This window comes from Diospyros lotus, chromosome 11 (genome assembly GCF_014633365.1).
Source record: "Diospyros lotus cultivar Yz01 chromosome 11, ASM1463336v1, whole genome shotgun sequence".
Taxonomy (NCBI): Eukaryota; Viridiplantae; Streptophyta; class Magnoliopsida; order Ericales; family Ebenaceae; genus Diospyros; species Diospyros lotus.
In genome coordinates this window covers 2622374-2646784 of record NC_068348.1, presented here as the reverse complement: position 1 = coordinate 2646784, position 24411 = coordinate 2622374, and the positions used below count along the sequence as shown (strand labels likewise).

The window sequence follows — 24411 nt, the reverse complement described above, 5'->3', positions numbered from 1 at the left end:
AAACAAAAAAAAAAATAATATTTTCTTTGACTTCGAAAAATAATTGGGTCAAAAGAGTTCATGAGTGAATTACACTAGATATATATTTGAAGTTTGATATTTATATAGAAAATATTTCTCAATAATTATATTAAATATTTTATTGTTTAAAACTTATATATATACATATTAGACTACTTTTGAAATTAAATTTATGTTACTTGAGATACAATAAGATATTATAATACACAATTTTTTTAATAGATATGCCTTCAAAATAATTCTTAGAATATAATTCCTAGAACATAAGAGATATACCTTATAATTTGGTGAAATCTCGTGAGTGCATCAACCTTAGTTATGTTTGAGTTGAAAAAAAGAATTGGGGAACGACGGAGAAGAACAAAAAATGTGAAAGAAAAGTAATATTTTTGTTCGGGATAGAATTAAGAAAAGAACGTAATAGACAAGGACTTTAATCTTTCTCGTTGTTCTCCTTCCTCTAAATTCTCTTCTTCATGAACTATGGGTAAGTAAGCGAACTCACTTTTTAAAAAAAAAATTCATGCTTTTTTAACTTTATTGTGCTTTTTTAATTTTAACCCTTAAACAAGGATAAGAAAGTTCCCTCTTATACAAAGTGAAGCTAATTTCTTCCTATTCTTTTTCTTTCCTTTTTTTTATAACCCTTTTCTCTTTCAAATAAGGGTGAAGTGTAATAAAAGAAACATATAAAAAATGATTAAATTTATATTTTTTGTCTCTGTACTTTCACATTTTTCATGTGATAATATGAACTTTTCATTATTTCGATTATATCGTTGAACTTAATTTTTGAGTCAATTTAACTTTTTTTTTATGTGACAATTTCAAACTTTTTGTTATGTCAATTATATCCTTAAATTTGCATTTTTTTATTCAATTTAACCCATGAACTTTTGCATGTTAAAAAAATAAAATAAAATGATAAATTACACATTACATTCTATTCATGTCAAAGTACACGTGTTAAAACTAAAAAATACGAGTCTATGCATATAATTAAAACAAGGAAAAATTTGAGTTGTCACACAAAAAAAAATGAGTAAAAGTATATGAATTAAATTAATTCAAAAATATAAGTCTAATTGTATAATTGAAACAACAAAAATTCAAACTCGTCACATGAAAAAAAACGAGATATATAGTATAAGGATAAAAACATAAGTTTAGCCTATAAAAAATATGTAAGATAAAGAATGCAATAGTCTCATTATATCCTAATAAAGTCTCGCTTATGTGTCCAAAATTCTCAAACAAACTTTGGTCGAGTTTCTTTCTTATAAAATAAATGAAAGACGAACAAGGTGAGAATAATTGAATGAATCAACGAGTATATAAGCAAACTATATAGGAAAATTCTATCGTAGACAAGCATTCTATATAACGTAATTGATATTTTATATATTTATATTATATAATACACCCTTTATATTATACAAAATACCTTTATTGGAAGAGCTAAGTTCCAACTATATATAATTTAAACTAAACGTAGGCCCGTGAGATCATCAGCACAGTCAAAACATTAAGACGTCAAGAAGAGATGGGATAAGATCCAAAGACCTTTAAGGCTGCAAGGATTGGTTGGGGCAATAAAGGATACGATGGGTGATATATAAATATATAAATCTAAATAATATATATATATGTTCTGGTCGGTTTACCTTTTTCTATTTTGGGGTAAAGACCATATCTTCCACCGGGCGTCCAAATCATCTTTTTCCTTTCTTTGCATAAACTTTATTTTATATATGCTGCTAGCCAATACTGTATTTTACGATGATATAAAAGGTGTTTTATGTAACATTAAGAATTTGTTATATAATCTTTAGATATCGTGTAAATAATTTTCATTATTTAAAACGTTTTAAGCACGACTCGTGCATATCACATTTACACCCACTATTCTAACATTATTATAATGTGTGATTTTGTTTTGTTTCTATTGTGAGCCTTAACATTGAACGGCTTGAAGATTCGCTAGTCTTTCAAGTCTAATTCACTTGGTGACTCTAAAAAGTCTTTGGACTCATCTGTCGAAGACCTTCCAAGCCTTCTGGCCTCACTAGATACATCTTTTCGAAAAGCTTAAAACTCATTCGTGGACCCCATCAAGTGTCTATAAATACTCATTTATTCCAAGACAAATAGACTTTTTTTTTTTTAATTCCTTGAGAATTCTTTTTGACCTTTAGAGATCTTTCGAACCTCAAACATACTAAGGACTCTCTTTATACTTGAAGACTTAAGAGTTTAGACCCAACAAAATTCACTGGACACCAACTTCCCGAAAGATCTACACTGGACATACTACATATATCTACACTTTATTTTTTGGACATCAATGTCTGATTTGGGCATTGAAGAGTCTAGATAAGGAAAATCCTCACGTGTCTTCTAACCATTTTTATATTGCAAACACCTGAAAGAATTGAGAACAGTTCCCCGAAAGACCTCGAGGATATTAACCCGAAAACCCTTCAGACCCATCTGAATACCACTCCTTGAAAACCCCAGAGTCTGTCTTCCTCAAAAATTCCTAAGACTTTCTGAAGACTCCAAAGCCTTGGCTCTTTCAAGTTGGATCTCAATTTTTATTGATCTTCGGTAGTCTTCTTGATTTTCTCAAAAATTATGTCCGGCATATTTTCAAGATAAATAAATTTAATTATTGTAATTAAACAAGAATAGTTTCTTATTTTTTGTTTTACAACATTCACGTTGTGTTAATTACATTTCTATTGTTTGTTTTTTTTTTTTGTTTTTTTTTTTTTTTGAAACAAAGGTGATGGTACGAGACTGAGAGAAAGGGCTGCCATTACACGCACTTTGAGAACATTGTTGATCAATTATTACTCAAAAATGGGCCCCACAAAGATATGGTGCGTTGGCCGAATATTAACGCACCGTCACCTTCTTTTGCGAGATCCCGCGGCCGATTCTTTCCCCGCCATTGGTCCGTAATATCCACGCGCTCACCGACGAGTGACCCGATCCACGGCCAGTCCTCAGAGGCACTGCTCTGTCAGTCACGTGCCCCCAACGGCTGCACGTGGGCGCTAAACGGCAGACTAGCCTGCCGCGAACCATTGCACGGACGGATGAGCAAAGTCGGTCACTTTTGTTTTTGTTCCATAACTTAAAAATCATTTAAAAAATTGATTTTATCTACGTTAATTCATCGAAATTCTCAATAGAATTATTTATTTAATTATTAAAATTAAAATACATAATGTGTTGTTTAAAAATAATTTATACTTATTTGTTAATTTATATTGCTCTTTTAATAATTAATATTATCTTTTTAATAATTAACTCAATTATTTAAGACAAGATTAGTCAAAAGTCTATTAAAAGATTAAAAAAAGTTAAAAATTAAAAATAATTTTTTAGATTAAAAAAGTGTGAATATTTCCTAGGGGTTCTGCACAATGAGCAAACTAAATAATTTCGACATTCAAAATTTTTTCTGAAAATTTTATGAAAATAATAGGTAATTATTCATAAAAAAATTTAATTATATATTTTTTAAATATCGACATTTCAAAATATTAAAATAAATATTATCTGTAAGATTTCTAATCCTAAGAGACTCATTATTATTCCATGCTCCTCTATAAATGAGTAGATTATGGGTGTATACGGTGCGGTTTGGTTGATCTAAATTATTTTCAGCACGTCAAATCGTTAGTACGATTTTTCGATCAAACCAGACCACGCGATCTGGTTTGGGTGCAGCCGAACCGCACCGCATTTGTGGTTTGGTTTAGTGCGGTTTATCGCAATTTGAAAATAAATAAAATAATTCTTAGAAATAAATTATTTGGAATTAATATTGACTTGTGTTAGTCATATTGTTTCTTGTCATGTTATCCATTACAATTTTCTGGTGGGAAATATATGTTGTTGGAGAATGTTATTGAGTCATCGTTGCTTCTTCTTTTTTTAAGCGTAGGGGGTACAATATCTGCAAATGCTTAATTTGAAAATTCTTCTTGTATCAAAGCAATTATTATGAGCTGATGTACTAAAACTTCTGTTACAATTAAATTATATTGGACAAATGGTACTTCAATGTGCCCCTTTGTTTGTACTCTTGTAGAATAATCAAGACTGTATTCTTTGCTTACTCTATTGGCATTTTCAAAATAATATGTTTCATTTTTTATTTTTTATTTTTATATTCTCTTGGGTGGTTCAGTTTAAAATCAAACCGCCAACTGTACAAACCGCGAATCGCGCGGTTTGTACAGTCTCCAAACTATTTTGAACCGTTAAAAAAAAAATCGACCGGTTCAATTTGGTTCGATTTAGTTTGGCTGGTTTCCACCGTGCACTGATTTTTTTGAACACCCTAGAGTAGACCCTCATTTTAAAAAATGTACGTTTCTGAAACTAGTATCAATATTGCTCTCGTGTCTTTAACATTTTTAATGTCTAACTCAAGTATCGAAGTATTTGCGTTAGGACTTTCCTTCTTTCTTAACGACATTTCCAATCAAATAAATTTATTATTGTATCTTGATGACAATAATAAATAAGATTAAATTGATAAATATAGATTTAAGTAGATTGATGATGACATTTTTAATTAAATAAATTTATTATTATATTTTGACAACAACAATAACAATAACAATTAAGCTAAGATGATTAAATTGATAACATACATTCAATAATAATTGAGATTTTTGTGATGATAATAGATGAAATCGAACATGTATTTAGCCTAACAAACAAAGAGATAGAGTGGGCATACATATAAAGTAAAATCAAAATAAAGTTGGTATGAAACAATTAAGTATGACAAAGACTTGATACATAATATATGACCATAGTCAACTCTATATAATGACAAAAAGGGTTAATATATTATTGTTATTATTTTGGGTAAATTATAATTGGTATTATTAAGATTTAACCTAATTACATACAGTATTTACTTTTTTAACTTCATAAAACTCGTACCATTTTTTCTCCCTTGTCATTGATACAGGACTAGCTCAAGGGCTTAAGGGGCCCTAAGCCATCATTAATTTAGGGGCGCCAAACCCCTTAACAAAAAATTAAAAATTTATTAATTTTATTTTAATAATAAAATTAAAATAAATATTTATTAAGCTAAAGGGGTTAAGATGTCCCTAGGCAATTGCTTCACCAGCCTATCCCTTGAGCCGGCCCTACATTGATATATCAATAATTGCTAGTAAATTTACATTAGGCACCCTTGAAATTTTACAAAATATGCACAAAATATCCTTATAATATCCAAAATTTATTAAAAGGGGTATATACAATCTAATCATATTTCCAATATTATTGAAGTATTTTCTTATCATTTTCTATTTAACATCATTGCATATTGCTAAAGGACATAAGGTTTACATCTAGAATGAGGTTGCACTAACCCATTGCGATGCAAACTTAGCAAGGATAAGGAGGAAAAATATTAGGCTGTGATCTCTTTATTGTTTTTAAATTATTTTTTAGTTTTTAATTTTTTAAAATAATAAAAACGCGTTCTCTTTACTATTTTTAAAAATGTATTTTTGAAAATAAAAAAAAATTATAAAAAAAACTCAAAACAACAAAAAGTTATTTTTAAGTGTTTTCATCTAAAACAAACTCTAAACTCAAAACACATTTATTTATTTATTTATTTATTCATATTTTATTATTGTAATGAAAAAAAATTATAAAATTCATTAACTTTAAAATGTATATATTTTTTAATAATATATTAACATTAAATATTTCTAATTTACTAAATAATTAAATTTATTAAATAAAATATCATTAAACAATTATTTTTAAAATTTTAAAGAGAACGCATTTTTTTAATTTTCTATTTTGAGAAATAGTTTTTTAAAATGACAAAGAGAATGCGTTTTCAATTTTCTAAAAATAGACTATCAAAACAAAAAATTAAAAATAAATTCAAAACTCAAAATTAAAAATTGAAAAACAAATAGAACACAACCTTAGAGTTTTATTATCTTTGTGGATTTTAGTTGTACTAATGGTTGCTAAATTAAAGATTTTTTAGTTATACAGCGAGAAAATGTTGCACTCATCCATTGCGCCAAAAAACTAATAAGTATGATCGAGAAATTTTGTATTTCTTAGAGGTAGCAAAAGTTAAATTTTTTTGTAAACATCGTGTATTTCAACAATGTAGACCAAAAAAAAAGCATAAATTACAAGAAAAAGATTGAAAATTTTGTTCAGAATATTATTGAACTTGCAGAAGTCCATTTTTCATAAATTTGGGATAATAAAAAAGTATCCCGTTGACGATGATTGTTGGGATCGATCACTAAAATCTATTTTAATATGAGTATTTATAAAAAAAGATAGAGTTTGTTCTTCTTATATAATTTTTAACGTTCAAATTAGTAGAAGAAAATAAACAATAAATACTTAATGAGCATCATGAGTCCCTTTTTATTTATATGTCAGAATCATGACTTTTATATAGACAAAATAAGTATGGATACTCGGACTTATTTCTAAGACTTGTGAGTCTAATTTTCTTAGATTGGCGATAAATTTATCGGTTGAGATTATCTCCATGCTTTTTGGGTCTATCTACCTTGGGTTGGCGGTGAATCCATTGAGACGAATTTATCTCTAAGACTTTTAAGTCCAACCATCTTACGTTGCTAGGGTTTGGATTTTCTAAAATTAGAATTCAAAAACTAAATTTTATAAGATTATCTTTTTATTTTGACTGACCAAGAAAACAGGTATTAATTTTTTTATTATTTGTTGACAAAAACATCTAACAATATAAAATTTATTATTTTCCAAAAATAGATTAATAATTTTACCGTCTATAAATTACCGAAATTATTATTTCAATAATATAAACACATTGTTTTTAAATGGGGTGGGGTCCACTGGGGGCGGTGGGGCCGAGGCACCACGAGCGGTGACGAGCCGCTGCCGACTCTCAGAAGTCGAGAAAATGATAAACGAAACGTGGATGTCGCGTTGACGCCATAGACAGAGAGAGAGAGAGAGAGAGGGCGTGTTTGGTTAGGTGGCGTTTCAAACCCGATTTCGTATCGCCACGCTATCGCTAAGCTTGACCCTTCCGCCGCCGAACAAACAGCCGGTCGGACGCCGGGCTAAATATCCGGTGCTCCATGGACCACCCACCATACCATGGGATCAATCCTAAACTAAAGCAGGTTCCATTTCTGCCACGCAATGCTTACTTTTTTATTGCGACATATAATTTTTTATTTATAATAATTATATGCCTCTGATTTTTATTGTGAAAATATCTCTTAGAAATAATTGTTATTATTTTTAAAATATAAAATGTTAAGAGCATAACTAGTTATTATAAAATTGAAGTTAAAAATTAAAAAAATATTTTGATAAATTGAATATTTTATTTATTGTATATTTTAAAATAAATAATAAGCACAGATAACAAAAATTAGGTATTATTATTTATATAAATGGAGCTAATTGAGTTAAGCCATTAACTTGGGGTCATTTAGGACCATGAAGAAATTAAATTATCTTTTCATGTCTATGGCGTGGCACAAGCTCATTGGGAGCTTTAAGCAGAACGTGAAAGTTGAGAGAGAGGTAATAAAGCCAGGCTAGCATGATGAATCATGTCAGATGTATACTTATTTTATATATTTTGCGTTACATAAAGGGACATTATGATCAAAATATCTCGTGCCTCACATGCGTCTCACGAGAGATTTTTTTTGTTATAATATCTCTTTATGTAGCTCAAAATATATAAAATGGGTGTTCCAATAGCATTTTCCTAGCATAATATACGCCTGTCCGCTTAACGTGCGCCGTGTTCTATCCCGAATCCCCAAATTCGTTAGTTTCCACCCGTAATTGTATATCGCCGCCCCCCCCCCCCCCGCCCCACTCTCTCTCTCTCTCTCTCTCTCTCCATCTGTCGATATATATACTGCGTATTTCCCCCTCATTTCCTTGTTTGCTGCCGGCGCTCCAGAAAAGCCCTAGCCTCTCTTGGTGAGGGACCTCTCTCTCTCTCTCTCTCTCTCTCTCTCTCTCTCTCTCTTCTCCTTTCAATTTTGGATTCGAAATCTTTTTCTCTGATAATCAATCAATCTGTTCGGTCCATGCCTTGCCAGAACTCGCGGTCGGATTGATGTATTCTCAAAGGGACGTGTTTCGTACTCTGCTCCAGCGGTGAATTTCGTTGGATTCCGGCGGGCTTCGTTTCCGGATCCGAAGTGTTTGAGCACTGAGTAAGCATTCATTAGTGAGTTTCTGTGTTATCGCCTCGATACACCGCGTTTTTAGTTCGTTTTCCGTTTGGTTGCAGAGAAACCGGAGGAAATAAGAAAAAGAAACCAGAGCTGGTGTTTTCTGTTGTTTTGATTTCTCAGAGAGTAATAATTCAGCTTTATTGGAAAATTTACTTCTAGCTTAATTGAATCGAGCAGTAGCATTTTCTTGGAAACCGGAAACCAGATAAATATGAATTGAAATGTTTTTTCTTGGTTTTATCGGCAAGCGAACGCCGAACGGTGGAGTTTGTTCTTATCTTAGCAGAGAGACAAATCAAATTGTACATCTCCATCGCTTCGGTCATATCTTTGGTTTTCGTAATTTCTTTTATAATTTTCAGATTCATATCGACTTTTTTATTCTCCGAATTCACCGGTTATTGGTGTCACATTTTTCCGGACCCTTCTTTCACCGTTGCTTTTGTTTACTTTGTTCGGGGTTAGTTGGCCGCTCAAGCTGCCGCTCCTATTGCTTCTTATAGATCAGTTTTCTGCTCTACCCTCTTTGAACTAAATATAAACGTTCTGGTTAGCTTTACTTGTATCCGGTATTTGCTTCGATCTGGATTATGTTGTATACCTGATTTGATCAGTTCTGGAAACACATTTATTTTGTATGTATGTTGTCCCTCAATTAATTGTTGACTGCCTTCTTAGTTTTGTATAAGTTCTTCTTCATTTCTCTGATCTTTATTACGGCTGCAACTGAGCTCCTTATTTTTATTAGTTTCATCCTTTTCGGTCTATTTGATGCTGATGATCCTAACGAGACAAAGAAGAATTGATCTATTTGTATCCAATATATTAATTTCATAACAAACAAAAAGTTTAAATTGATATGTTCTGCAGTAATTATCAAATTAATAATTGTTCTACTTTAACTGCTTTTCAGTGAGTCGGATGTCTTTCTGTACCGGTGGAAGGGTGAAATTGTATCTGAGTTTGTTCTTTGCATCTGTATGTTATCTATAGTTGTTATATGAAATAAAAAGTCATATTTTCCTTAAAAGGATTTTTTCTTTTCTTAAATAAACTAATTTCTTAAGTGCAACAACTCTGTTATAGATTTTAGTGGTTTGTTATACCATTTTGCGCTCCTGTTTACTTGTGCTTTTATTCTTTTCTTTCTGTCTCTCTAATTATTCATCCTGAATGTAGAGGGACCTATCTGTTTTGAGGATTCTTTTCGAGTATCTACAAAGAATGCTTCCCATGTCAAGTAGTCAATAAATTATTTATAATTTGAAGACCTCTGTCTTATATAGTGCATCCTTATTTAGTTTTCAGGAATTCTCTCTCTTAAATTTGCCTTTGATTGTAGTTTGGTACTACTTTGCACATATGTGCATACATGCATACACATAAACATATTATGAGCTTCCTGCCATGTTCATGTGGTGATATCTCAATGCAAAAGCAAACCAAGCATTCTTATTATTTTTAATCATTATCCTGCAAATGACACACAAAGCAGGTTTGGTTGTTCACAGTTTTGTTAACTACATCCTTTTCCCTGCAGATTTGGCCGATCCACCGACACTTGTATTTAGAGTCTGTTCCCTCTCAGTCTCTACCCATAAATACTGCAACTCTTTCTGGTAGTAGCTCATCTATTCTTTCTATACAACCTTTTGTGGTTACTTTCATCTGTAGATTAATTAGTTTGAGTTAGATGGTATCCACCAAGTTGCGCGTCAAGATTTTAAAATTTTAGCAATGAATTATCAGAAATCAGCTTACTTTTAACATCAAATACGATCGTCCTTTATTATGTAAATGGATGCTCTTAGAACTGTTTGTTTTTGGTAGTTGAATAAATTTGTTATGTTTAAACCATTTCAATTCTTTTTTTTTTTTGCACTGCTCATGATGAAAACGTATTACTATGTTTAATAGGACATTTTTTCTTTCTGTTTTTAGTTGTATTTTATGCCTCATTTTGCATTGATGCCTCTTACGTGATTTTTGTAAAACAGGATGGTCAATCACCACGATGCTGTGAAGGACTCAAGTTTCTGGGTCTTTATCGTTGGTTATTGTTGCTGATCAGAAGAAGTTAATTAAAAACTTATTGCAAATGGACCGACGGGATACTTCAGGTTTTGTGAGCGGGGGTGGGATGTACTCTTTAGGAGACATCTAACCCCAGTTTTGTACAAGGTTTGTTTAGCCCGGAAGTCAGGGTGACTGTTCTTTTGTGCTTGAGATTTGGTTCGAACAAGAGTGTTGCTTCTTTGTTGTTGATTCATGGACGACAGGTTTCAGGATTGGAGGTTTTCTGCTGACCCTTCCTCATATGCATCCAAAAATCTGGGCAAGTCCATCCAAGTAGGAGGAGCTGGATATAATTATTGCGCAGATACCACCTTACGACTCGATTCCCCTGCTTCTTCCTTTCCTTTCTTGTCTGTTCCAAAGGGAACTAAAAGAAAGTGGGGTTTCTTGGATGGATGTATGGGTGGACAAAGAGGATCTCCGTTCTTTCTAAGATTAGGTCATTCATCAAGTTCCTCGGACAGTAAGGGGAGTTCAGCAACTGTATGCACTACAGTGTCTTCAGCCAAGGAAACTGATGAAGAGTCCTCGATGGATCTCGACTTGGACTTTTCTCTTCATCTTGGGAATGAGAAGATGCCCAACCCAAAAAATTCTGCAAGCTCCAACCTGAAGGCCCCTGATATGCAGCCCAAGGTTGATCTGCATCTCAGTCTCTCCACTGGGTCCACTGAATCTGATATCACTAGTGTCCACGTGAGCTCCACTGCATCTCAAACTGCGGTGGAGATGCCACTGGTCACTGGTGGAGCCTTTCATATGGATGAAGGATCAACATCATTACGTTGGAAAACTGGAACCTATTTGCATCCTTTGCACACTCTAAAGAAAGCTGGGAGTACCCACTTCCTCTATCAGGATTTAAGAGAAGTCCATCCAGTTCCGATTGTTACGGACCTCTCATCAAGTGTAGTAACAGCACCAAAAGGTACAGTCACCTGTACTTCCGGGATCACACAGCTACAACACCAACAGCAACAACCGCGTAATACTAGTACTAAGACATGTCAGTTCAAGGGATGTGGAAAGGGAGCAAGAGGTGCTTCTGGTCTTTGCATTGCGCACGGTGGTGGCCGGAGGTGTCAGAAACCTGGCTGCCATAAAGGTGCTGAGGGGCGAACAATTTACTGCAAGGCTCATGGGGGTGGTCGACGATGTGAATTTTTAGGATGTACAAAAAGTGCTGAAGGACGCACCGATTTCTGTATTGCACATGGTGGCGGGCGGCGATGCAGTCATGAAGGATGCACTCGTGCTGCTAGAGGTAAATCTGGATTGTGCATTCGGCATGGTGGTGGTAAGCGATGCCAAAAAGAGAACTGCACAAAGAGTGCAGAAGGTCTTTCTGGTCTTTGCATATCACATGGAGGTGGCCGTAGATGCCAGTTTCCTGAATGCAACAAAGGGGCTCAAGGTAGCACAATGTTTTGCAAGGCACATGGTGGTGGCAAGAGGTGCACGTTTGTGGGGTGCAACAAGGGTGCTGAAGGGAGCACACCTTTCTGCAAGGGCCATGGTGGCGGGAAAAGATGTTCGTTCCAAGGTGGTGGAGTCTGCCCGAAGAGTGTTCATGGAGGAACCCTGTTCTGTGTAGCACATGGGGGTGGTAAGAGATGTGCTGTACCAGAGTGCACGAAGAGTGCAAGAGGCCGGACTGATTTTTGTGTCCGTCACGGTGGGGGTAAGAGATGCAAATTTGAAGGGTGTGGGAAAAGTGCACAGGGCAGTACTGATTTTTGCAAGGCTCACGGTGGAGGTAAGAAATGCTCCTGGGGACATTCTGAGTCAGAATTTGGGCAAGGTGATGGACATTGTAATTCATTTGCTAGGGGGAAGACCGGGTTATGTGCATCCCATGGCGCTCTGGTACAGGACAAACGGGTTCATGGGGGAGCCACCCTGGGACCTATGGTCCATGATCCTAAACCTAACAAACCTCAGAAGATGAAAGAGGTTGTCAATGGGGAAGATATGAACGTTGATATTATGAATATGCAAAGTAGTGGCGTGACTATTCCTGGCCCTGACTCTTTCAATTGGAAACAGTTTGAACTTCAGCATGCATGTTTGCCAGGTGGTGACGAGGTTCGATCAGCCCCTCCCGCTTTGGCTCCAGAAGGCAGAGTGCATGGTGGAAGTCTGCTGGCGATGTTGACGGGGAGTTCTGGTCTTGGCTTGAGGGAGACCTGACATGATTCCTCGTAACTGGAAGTAAGCCGATTTCACAACCTTGTCTTCAATTTGCTTGTAGCTCGTAGTGCGCAGGGCTTCCTGCGAGTGTCCTTCACTTAGTTATGTGTTTGGTTTAGTGGTTTAGGGGACGAGTAGCCCTCATTATATTATAATGATTAAAATGGTTAGAACTTCTGAAGTGTTTTCCTTGACCACACACTGGAAATAATCAGTTGAATCATCAGATCTACATCTAGGTTTGCATCTTTTAGCCTTTTCGAGTCTGGGTCGTTGTTTGTGGTGTCCTGTAAATATTTTTGTTTTATGTCAGCGTGGTTTGTTGTGAATACAATTAGACAATATATATATGGAGTGCCAGTCAGTTGTTCTCTTTATGATATAATAAAGCTCTGCATTATGGCTTTGGAGCATAATATTCATTCCCCCTCCGCAATGCCAATACTCGTTTGTTGAGAATTTCTGAGTTTCTTTGCATTGGCTGCTGTAATCCTTGTCATCTGGCATGGATCACAAAATAATTGATTTAAACTAAACCACCAATCCATAATTTGTAGATGGTTTAACTTTTAATTTCTTTTAAACTGGTCAGTGTGACAAATAAAACATATCCTGTTAACAAGTTGCTGAAATGTCTAGCTGCAGAGATAATCGTTTATAATAATTATAATAAGCAACCGTAGGCTAGGCGCTCATTGTTTCAGAATATTATACAAATTGTGAGATATTACGCTAAAAGTGTCTCAATGATAAAACTAAGCGACTGCACCCCATGCACGTGCACCTCTAAATTAAGGAAGATAATTTCTTGCCTTGGACATATTATTATTTTGACCGTATCATTAGGTGTCTTATGTGGGGAATATTCTCATAGTGATTCCCTTCATCCCTCTGTATGCATGTTTCACTCACTCACTCAGTTCGAATTGGGCTGAGACTACTTCGTATCGATTTAAGTTAAAGTGACCAATACTATGGCACTCCTTTGTAGTGTTGTAGTCTTGTAGCTTAGTTGATAAAAAAAAATATATATATATCTTAATGTATTCTATTTCAGCAAACAACAATGAAAAATGTTTTTAAATTTGAAATTATAACCATTCGGTCATACTAAACTTAAAAAAAAAAAAAACATTTCTATTGATACACTTGGATTTATTTTTGTTTAAATTTTTTAAAAAGTAAAAATTAAACAACTATAATACAAGTATCTCTCTAAGATAAATATATATATATTTATATATTTTACTATATACACAACCACTATTTTGTATTACCAAATATTAAAGTCCTGCCAAACTTTTTAAATTTTAATAATTTCATTCAATATTTCTAAAAGTAAAAAACAAATTTAATCAACAAATTTCGAACCTATAACCTTCAAATTAAAATAAACCTATTTGACCATTACAATAAATCTCAACTGTCTAAATCTTGCCTACAAAATTAAGTAAATGAAATTTTCAATCCGATCCCCATTAATAAATTTTTGTTTAAAATTTTATTTTGAATAAAAATAAAATAAAAAATTAATTTTCTCTTGCATAAACATGGGACGTCCACGTGGGATGGAGATTTGTAGATGCTTCAGAAATGTGTGTAGGATTTATATATATATATACAAAAATAAATAAATAAATAAAAGCACTACCCATCACACATACTTTGTGTGTCCCTGAATTCTAATATATGTGTATATATATAAAACTTTTATAAGCAATTAAAGAATTGATATTATTTGGGCCCCCTAAAGGATATATGACTTACCATAATCTCTCAATCAGTGGTTAAAGCATAAAGCCCATAGGCATGCATCATTCACTAACATGCATTAATATTTTGGGAATGTAATTCAGCTTACACCTTTTTTAATGTTTAACCATAAATGGGTTAAAATGACTTAGCAACTAAGTGATCATCAATTTATCATATTTACAAAATATGACTAAATTTATATTTTTATCTCTATACTTTTACAATTTTTTTTGTTTCGTTATTCGAACTTTTTTTTATTTCGATTATAGTCCTAAACTTGATTTTAGAGTCAATTTAATTGTTGTACTTTGACTTTTTTTGTGTGTGATAATTTAAATTTTTTATTATTTTAATTATACCATGAACATGCATTTTCAAATTAATTTAACCCTTATACTTTTATGTGTAAAAAAGAAAAAGAAAAATAAGATGACACGTTACACTCTGTTCATATATATTAAAGTATAAGGGTTAAATTGACTCAAAAATATAATTTATGAGTGTAATCGAAATAAAGAAAAAATTTGACTTGCCATATAAAAAAATTAAAGTACAAAGATTAAATTTACTTGAAAATATAGATTTAATGGCATCAAAAGATATCGATATTAAGCATAACATAATAATGTGATATATAACATAAAAAGATACATAAAAAAATCTTTAGATATTAAGGGAGCGTTTGTTAAAATGAGCAAGATTAAGGGAGTATCAAGATAAGTCTGGAATGATTTTTGGATCAAGATATGGAATAGTCAAGATAAAGTTGGGAAGCATTTCAAAATTTTTATCAAGTTGTTTGTTAAAATTTTTAAAATACATTAAAGGACATAAATGTTATTTTTTTTATTTATAAAGAGCAAGATATATTTATCTTGAGAGGAGAGAGATAAGCATATCTTGAAAGATCAAGATAAAAGGTCGTTAATGATTTTTCAAAAATAGTCAAATAAACTTAACAAACATATTGAAAATTATAGAAGTTCGGGGTGTATTCCATATCTTGATTTTTTCACTTCATATCTTGATTAACAAATGTCCCCTAAATATATAAAATCATTTGTGCTATACATAATATTAGTGCCCATACATGATGAGCACTGATAATAATTTAATAAAAAATTAAAAAAGCCCTATAAAAATTCAAGTCTTTTTGATTAAAATAGAATTAGAAACCTTTTCAAAAGGACATGCCAATTTGTGTTTGATCTTTGATTTGTCTCAACAAACACCAAACAATCTTTTAGCGTTGAAAGTGAACTGAATTGAGTTCCCTTCCGTTAATTCTCTGCCCCTCACCTCATCAGATTCCAACCCTTCTGTCAGCATCCGATTCCTTCCCAACTGCCCATTATGCTTTATTACACTCAAATATTATTTCCACACTTAAATCTAATATCTACTATGAAACTTTATATTAATATTTTATATATTTATATTAATATAACACGTAACATAAAATATTATTTTTGTTTATTTAATTAATTAATTTTTATTTTTTTTTATCAAATTCATATTTTTACCCTTATATTTTTACGATTTTTTTCATATGGTCATCTAAATTTTTTGTTGTTTCAATTATATTTTTAAATTTATATTTTTGAGTTAATTTAACCCTATACTTTGATATTATTTTTCGTGTGCCAACTCAAATATTTCGTTATTTTGATTATATATACCTTTGTATTTATATTTTTGAGTTAATTTAATTCGTATACTTTGACTTGTTAAAATAAAGAGTTAAAAGTACCTCGTTTAAATCGACTTATTTTTATTTTTTTTTACACGTTAAAATATAACATATATTAAATTGATTCAAAAATATATGTACATAGGTGCAATTGAAATAACGAAAAATTTAAATTAAAACACGAAAAAAGAGCAATACAAGAGGTGGTAAGTATATGAAATGAGAAGTTAATCACTTGTAATAAGTAAGATTATGATGTTGTAAACATAATTAGAGGCGAGATTAAGACATTGGACTATTAGGTGGGGGGGCTATCCTTCAATTATCAGTCGACTACAACACTTGCTTGAACTTAGCCATCTTTGAGAGCTCGTCGACAGCCTCCACCAAGTGATCCAGCCGAGCGACGAATTCAATGAGAAGCGAAGTGAAAGTGGCGAGAGACAGGGAAGCTGTGCTTTCAAGGGCCTTCATTCTGGGAACGTTGAAATCCGCAGCCGCAGCAGCAAAGCCTCCCTCTTCTTCGAAGGCATCCACTGCTCTCGGCGGCCATGAATGCAGCCTCCTCGATTGCTTCCTCATCATCTCGTGGTAAGTCTCCGCCGGCTGAGGCGGCGGAAGCGGAAGCGGAAGCGGAAGCGGAAGCTTCTCCGGTGAGGCCTGGTCATCGTCGGCGGCGGCCTTGTCGAGGTCGGCGAGTTGGGTGGAGAGGTCGCGGAGGGTTGAAGAAAAGGCGTGAGAAAGCCGGCTGGAAAGCGGCTTCGATGGATTGTCGGCGGCGGCGGCGTCGTAGGTGGAAGTAAGGAGATAGGAATGGGTGTCGATGGCGCGCTGGAGCCGCTCCGTGGAGCTGTGAAGCCGTTTGAGAAGGGATGTGTTGGGGCTTCGTTTCATGTTGCTTATGTCCTTCCCCAGGCTTCTGAGTAGCTCGGCGGCTTCGCTTGTGGCTTCTTGGATCTCTGTCCGGAATGTGACTCTTAGGTTGTATGGCGCCTGCAGAGAAGCCATGAAAGGTTCTGATTAGGGTCCTATACATCCCACGTCTCACACACAAACCATTAAGACAATTTAATTATAATGGTTTCATTATACAATTTATCATTTATTATGGACTCGTATAGTCGGCACACTCCATGAACTAAGAACCCTAATCACTGGAGGTTATCCTCTCTTAAGTACTGAGTATTATAAGGTGGTGTTGTCACTCAAAAACTATATATTATAATTAGTGGGGAGATCTATTGATCGGGAAAGATAATTTTAATTGGGTTTAGTCTCCTACCTCTATATATCTTCTATATATATATATCTTTAATCCAAAATATGATTAGGTATATATTTTGAGAAACATTGGAATATAATATTTGTATCTTAATTAATTATCTTTAGTAATGAAGCTAGGGATGTAAATGATGATTCCTCAATATTGAATCTCATTAATTAACCTCGTTTAGCAAAAATTAAAAAATATATATATAAAAACGAGATATATATATATATAGATATAAAATTAATTTATGTAAAAAATAATTAAATTAAATAAGTAAATAGGGGCTAAATTAATTGGGGCAATTTAATTATTACAGCCCCAAATGAAGGTGAATAGGAACATGAAATGCATGCATGCAAATGTAAGTTCAAATCATCACATCCAAGCACAGTTCCTGAATGGAAGCCTGGTCATGTTAGGATCTTATAGATCTTGCCATGGTCCATGGATGTGAAAGATGATGCATGCAATATAGCCCAGAACAGATGCTTATGCTCTCTCTCTCTCTCTCTCTCTCACACACACACACACATATACAGAATAACCTAAAAGATGGTATCTTTAGCAAGTTTGCTCCTTTGGACCACACCAACAAGAGCAAACGCGCATAGCATAATTCCCAATTCTATTTCATGGTTTCTTCACTTTACTGTTGGTATATTCCCGGGCTACCTAGCTGCAATGTTTACATTTCCAGATGGGGAAAGGGTACTGATTCTGACGATGGATATCTGGCCGGCATATCATCATCAGATGTCAAATTAATGTCCCTTACTTACAAAACAAAATTAAGATTAAAGAGATTTTTCTTTGTTTTTTTTTTTTTTTCTATTTGTAACCACTATCTTTCTAGTGAACCAATGAGTGAAGGTTGAAGAGATCGATAAGAACAGGAACCTGGATTTCAGAGTGAAGAACACCGTGAAGTGCCATGACCTCGTACGTGCAGTATCGAAGAACTGCCCCGACCTTGACATACTCCGACCATGGATAGAAGACGTGCCTGAACCTGCCATGGGGTGGCTCCCATTTTGCTGAATTAGCCTAATTGAGCAAGGATTAGGGGACGAAAGACACAAGGATTAGTACTGTTAATTGACTTGCTCAAAACCCAAATTAATTCATTACTTTGCTCTATGTAAAACATCATGAGATTAAAACAAATATATATGTTTATATATGTGTGATCAATACCAGGGTTTCTAGTTTTGCAGAGGAATTCAATGTGGATTTACATTTCCTGTAGGCTGGCTCATCTGGGAACTCATCCATGATAGTCTTGGAGAACTCTGGCAGATCAAAACCTTCATCTTCTAGATACTTCCTCACACATTCTGAAATCACCCCGATGAAACTAATATTAGTAAATTAATTAGATAATTAACCTTCGAAAACAAGACAATTTGTTAGTTTATTAGTATGAACAAATGAATGAATTTTGTAACTAGCTAGCTAGGGTATTGCCTTCAAGTGAATCAGCAACTGCACCAAAGCTGCTGACTAGTTCCTTGTGCAGCTGCTCCCCCGCCCATATAGGAAAAATGAGCACATTCACTAGAACAGCTACGATGCCTCCAATCGCGATCGAGTAGAGCCTGTCCATGGCAGTTCTGATAGGGTTTCCCATCCGATAACCCGAAACTATGATCAAGCAGTAGGTAAACAGTATGACTCGAAAACCATACTCGTATGGCACAAGAGAAGGCCACAATTTCATGAAAGATGTCACAGTCCCTGCAGATGATCATGTACTTAAAGTTTAAAACATGATTGGTTGTTAATTATTAGCAAAGCCTTAATCCTCTGCCGAGTTAAGGTGGCATACCAATGGCAAAGATACTGATTCCGATTATAATAGGTTGTGCAACTTGGCCGGAGCTTAAGGCCATTTGAGCTACACCAATCGCTAAAATCCCTGCTAACAAGCTTCCAAGTGCGCGGTTAAATCCTCGGTTAAACGTGGCACCTTAACAAGTAAATGTGTGACATTAATACAGCAACGTATTAAGCTTTTATCTCACTATGTGTGGTCGACTGTTTGTTTCTTAATTATGCATGAAAATCTGAAAATCTTATAAATATATATATATGCGTGCGGGCAAGTAATAGTAGGCCCTAATTAATTAATGACATTAATGTGTGCACTTACCAACTGTATATTCAAACATGATAGCAACTGTGAGGATTGACCAGATGATGTTGGTGCCAAACACTTCATAAGGTGCCCGAAATAGAATGAGCAGAGACACAAGAAGAACAGCAAGGCCAACCTTGAAAGAAAACAGCACCCTATTGCTGTCTTCTTTGCAGAACGCCCAAACTCTCAAAGCCCATTCTTTGCAGGAGAATCCAGCGTCGGTGCCACCGCCGGATTCCTGACCGGTAGGGGGCACTTTAGCTTTGGTAACTGAAGGAATGTTGATCTCAAAACTACCCTTCTTGCCATTCATTCTCCAATGTTGTTGAAACAAAACAAGATCTTCCAAGAACCTTAATTAGTAGCCCCGCCGTACTGATCAAAGAGTGAAAGTTTAAACTTATGGAAATCTCTTGATTCGATCAAAACTGATTATTTAAGGTTTAAGCTATAGAGTTTGAGGTGAGATGGAATGAGTAGTCGAAGGGGAGAGTGATTTTAAATAGGGGAATGCCGCTAAGTTGATGCATGGGCGCAAGTAGGAGAAGAAAAAGCATGTCTGGTCAGGAAATAATACATAGAAAATAGAATAATGTGACAATAATAGAAGAAAAGATGGAGCTATAAGCCTATTAGCTTGGATAAAAAGATGCTTAGCCTCAATAATGCTGCCCCGATGGAGAATTAGAATCTATTGATCTCTCACTGCATGGCCAATCCACCCCGTTTCAGTCGCCACGTTTTCCCCTGCAAAATATCTGTCCAACCTACCATTCTCTGGGAATAATAATAATAGTAATGGACATATATATATGTTCCTTCAACACTTAATTTTGATATTTAAAATGACCCTTTGTATTAATTAATAAATTATAACACCAAAACACAACTATTACTTTAATTATCAAACTTAAGTACCCAAATAATATTTCGATAATAATAACAACAGTAGTAGACATTGATGGGCACTAGTCTTTTTTTGGTACCCATATTATATATTTATATAGTGAGTTTAATTGTAGCTCTTTATTGACACGATGCTGTGTAATTTCCTTTATGTTTTAACCATATATATGAAGAAGTAATTAAGTAACTAACCAGTGAAATGACAGATTAATTAGTATCAATGGAATAAAATTTTGTCTTAATATGGTCTTTTATGTTTTCTAGGGTTGCACTCTGGGCAATGGCTTATGATCTTGTGTTTTTGTCCTTCAGATTAAGAGTATTAAATGATAATTTACTCTCTCTCTCTCTCTCTCTTCTGAACATATATATATATATATATAATATAAGAATATCATCATATATATTATATATATGTGTGTGTGTGGAACTGTGGAACAATCTAGAAATTAAATTATATATGGTTTAATAAATCTTGGAGGAGGGTGCTCAAGTTGTAGAAATGATCAAACTGATGATGGGGAATATATCTCATATTCGATCTGATGATCCAAGAAATTTATCTCTATGCATTAATTCCTCAAAAACATCACTTATATATATATATAAATAGATATATTCTCTTTTCATTATTGTTTGATATATACTTTAGACTCAATTTTGGAATTGATTCCTCAATTATTCCTCTAATAATACCATATTTTATTTATTTATATCTAAGTGAGGACATATTTGACATCTAACAAAGTTTTTCTCTCTTTTTTATAGTTAAGTAAGATAAGTTTGAAGTTTTATTAAACTACAATACAAGTCAAAGACCCAAAGTTTTGTTTCGATCTGTGTATGCAGTTCCTTATTTCTAGGCCTTTTGTTTGGTTTAATCCGAAAAAGAAAAAAAAATAGTTTTAATACAATTAATGTTCATTAGAACTGTTTTTATTATTTGAAATAATTCATTGCTCAATGTGTTTTTTTTTTTTTTCTACTTCTCTAGACATTGCTCGTCCCTTTTGATTCCTCAAACGTGTTTCCTCCCACAGATGCCAACTAGAGGAATATGTTCCTGCATGCAGGCATATATATAGATGTGTATATATATATAATCAATAGCGAATTCAGGAACTAAACTTAAGAGTGCGATATATATATTTTTTAGTGACTTAACTAATTTTTCAACGATATTACTTTTTATTATTGTCGAGATATAATAATAAATTTATTTGTGACGGAAGAGTGTCGCAGATATAGTCTTTGGGAGACCTTTTGCTAGAATGAAATTGATTATGGGTGTGTGTGAGCCTTCTGCACAAATCTTCGATGTTTAAATTAATCAGTCTCATGCCTGAAATGTAGAATGCAAAAAGTAAATAAAGTTCTAGTATGAGTAGAATTGTGAGCATACCTTTGTTAGAAGAGTAGTCTCATATTTATAGAAGAGAAGAAACTAACAAGTGCAATTTTGGGTGGGTATTTCAGGCTCATTTTCAAATTTGTAGGTGAGAATATCAAAGATAGAATTGACTATATATGTTCTTTTTGAGATCTTGTGTGAAGAGTGTCTAGAGATTAAGTCTATCAGAATTTGTAATTTCTCAAAAAGGTCTCTTGAAGTTAGGAGAGAAGTTTTCGAATCTTGGTGGCTCATGAGAGTCTTCCTATTAGTAGTTGCTGAGTAATTTATGAATTCTTGGGAGAGTCTTTCAAAAATATCGATAAAAGCTCATTAGTAAGGTTACTCGACTTTGATCTCAATCACTCAAACTAGCGTCATTCAATCTCGATCATTCAATGATTTCATACATTTATGACATGTTGTTTTGAATTTTTTTCAATAGGCTTTTGATTTTTTATTTTTTTTTTGGAGAGAAAGAGTTTGGATCTACTTTATTGGACACAACATAACTAATTTTCCATTGATGTTACCTGCACTTAGAATTTGTGATTTGGAATATAAATATAGATAACATTAATGTTTTAAAGTATATATCTTTAATAATTGTATTAGTTGATATAAATTCTTTTGAGGAGCTATACAGATAAAAGAAAAAAAAAATTAGGGAGTGAGGGGGGAAACTAAAATAAGTTTATTTTTAAGGGGTTAAGTGAAAGTAGTAAAGAAATTTTAGAGAGCACAGGGGTGTCTCTGCCACTATATATACAAGGGCTTGAAATTGATTGATTGGTACTTGACAATGGATGCGTTACGAAGGGATAATCTTATGTTAACGTGAGTTAAGGATAATTAAAGTCATTAGGATCCTTGTTAAGATAAATTATGTCACTAATTCTTACTTATGATGCACGGTAATGTTTTGGGTGCGTCATTTTGGTGTTTACGAAATGTTTTTATTTTTAAAATTTAAAAAAAAATAGAAAATTTATGTAATTTTAGAAATATTTTGAGATAATTTCATAATATTAAAAACTCATTTGGAAGAGGTTATTGTGTCTCTAACTCAAAATTTTTAAATTTATTATTTGTAGTGTGTTTGATAATTTTTTAAAATTTATTATTTATTTTTAATTAATAAATTATGGTTCATGATAAAACTTATGTTTATATTTGTTTAAATGTATTATGAAATTTATGTTTATTTTTTATTGAATAATTTTTTAAATTAAAATTTATATTTAAAAAAGACCTTTATATTTTTTTATTTACATATTTTCTTATATTTTAATTTTTTTAATATTATTTCTTTATTTTCATTTCGTATTGTATTTGTTTTTTATTTTTATTTCCTTGCAACCTAATATCTTACAAGTACAAATATCTTTAAATTAAAACAAATAATATCTTGTATAAGATTTGACCTCATTTTACACAAAAGAGAACGAAGTATGGTTGGTCATATAAATAATTTTATTTTCTTTTCACAAATCTTAATTCCCAATAAATATATATATATATATATAGAAGAAAGAATTATGTGCACTTGTGACAGAACCATTTAGAAATGAGTAAAATATATTATTAGAAACTTGAGGGTTCCTTGATCACAATCAGTTTTCAATCCGAAACTAACTCGTCCTTTTTAAAACCCATGATCCGACTAATCTATAATTTTAGATGAATATATAGGTTCACCCATGGGGATTGTCTTATTCTCTTGAAAATCTATAACTCTCACACCCCAGGCTAGATGGATAGACAAGTGAGTTACGGATTAAAACTCGTCAAACTTTACCCTTACAAATATATGTAAATTATCAACAGTCATATTAAAAATAAATTTGATTTTTCTATTTTACGGTAACCCAATCTCTTGAGTATGTGCGTGAACCATCTGCACAACCTCGAGAAGTGGTTGTGAAGTATTTTTTTAATTGGCCATCAAATTTAATTAATTGTTACATATACAAAATGGAAAATATCACATTACTATTGCTTCAAATTCATTAAATTTGACTTTGGGAATCTCTTGTGCACAAAAACATTGAAATGTTTTTGTTTTAATATTTTTAAAACGTTTCTTATCTCAAAAAATTAATAAACACTAAAAAAATATTTTTAGATTATTTTTATAATTTTAAAAATATCTCGAGACAGTTTTGTAATATTAAAAAAATATTAAAAACGTGTTTCTTGTTCTCACAGCTATCCATCTTCTGGTCTGTATGTATATATATTCATATTCCTAACTAAAGAATGTATTATCTATGTATATATATAATTGTATTAAGTTTGATTATTTTCTTTCTTTAGATTTATTACCTATTTTTCAATTATTAAATCATGATTAATAGATAACAGGAGTTAATATGTTTATATTTACTTGAATGACAGTTAAATTTATTTTTATGTTTAATTGAATAATTATTTTTTATATTAAAAATAATAATTAATTCATAAAAACTATTTACTATTATATTAAACTTTATTTTATTTAAAATATTATTTAACAAATACAAAACTATACTATTAATAAATTTTTATTTAAAATATTTTATTTTTATTTTAGAATCATAGGAATCAAAACCCAAAATAAATTAGTGTTTAGGAAAAATATATATATATATATTCACAAATGAAATAATTATAAATTAGGTTCAATATAATATGTTATAAGACCGTTACATATCAGTCACCGGG

At 32.7% G+C, this 24411-nt stretch overlaps 2 protein-coding genes across 8 annotated transcripts; one reads left to right on the top strand and one right to left on the bottom strand.

Moving 5' to 3' along the window:
• Positions 1-7916: 7916 nt before the first annotated feature.
• LOC127813205 (uncharacterized) lies at positions 7917-12976 on the top strand. 6 transcript variants are annotated; one of them, XM_052354043.1, is made up of 5 exons: positions 7988-8034; positions 8157-8273; positions 9835-9913; positions 10292-10475; positions 10574-12976. In XM_052354043.1, the coding sequence occupies exon 5, from the start codon at positions 10770-10772 to the stop codon at positions 12558-12560; it is 1791 nt and encodes a 596-aa protein (XP_052210003.1). In that variant the 5' UTR covers positions 7988-8034; positions 8157-8273; positions 9835-9913; positions 10292-10475; positions 10574-10769; the 3' UTR covers positions 12561-12976. The 6 variants fall into 6 exon arrangements, with proteins under 6 accessions (XP_052209997.1, XP_052210003.1, XP_052210001.1 ...); XM_052354037.1 differs by having other exon boundaries at positions 7917-8034; positions 10292-12976; XM_052354040.1 differs by lacking the exon at positions 7988-8034 and adding an exon at positions 8351-8417 and having other exon boundaries at positions 10292-12976.
• A 3221-nt stretch (positions 12977-16197) lies between these two features.
• Positions 16198-19928, bottom strand: LOC127812628 (aluminum-activated malate transporter 9-like). Of its 2 annotated transcripts, none has more exons than XM_052353090.1 (6): positions 19425-19928; positions 19101-19190; positions 18740-19009; positions 18470-18609; positions 18173-18319; positions 16198-16998 (listed from the first exon to the last, which is right to left on the bottom strand). In XM_052353090.1, exons 1-6 carry the CDS (start codon positions 19723-19725, stop codon positions 16339-16341), a joined length of 1608 nt encoding a protein of 535 aa, XP_052209050.1. In that variant the 5' UTR covers positions 19726-19928; the 3' UTR covers positions 16198-16338. The 2 variants fall into 2 exon arrangements, with proteins under 2 accessions (XP_052209050.1, XP_052209049.1); XM_052353089.1 differs by having other exon boundaries at positions 19101-19241; positions 19425-19921.
• Between the last annotated feature and the right edge of the window lie 4483 nt (positions 19929-24411).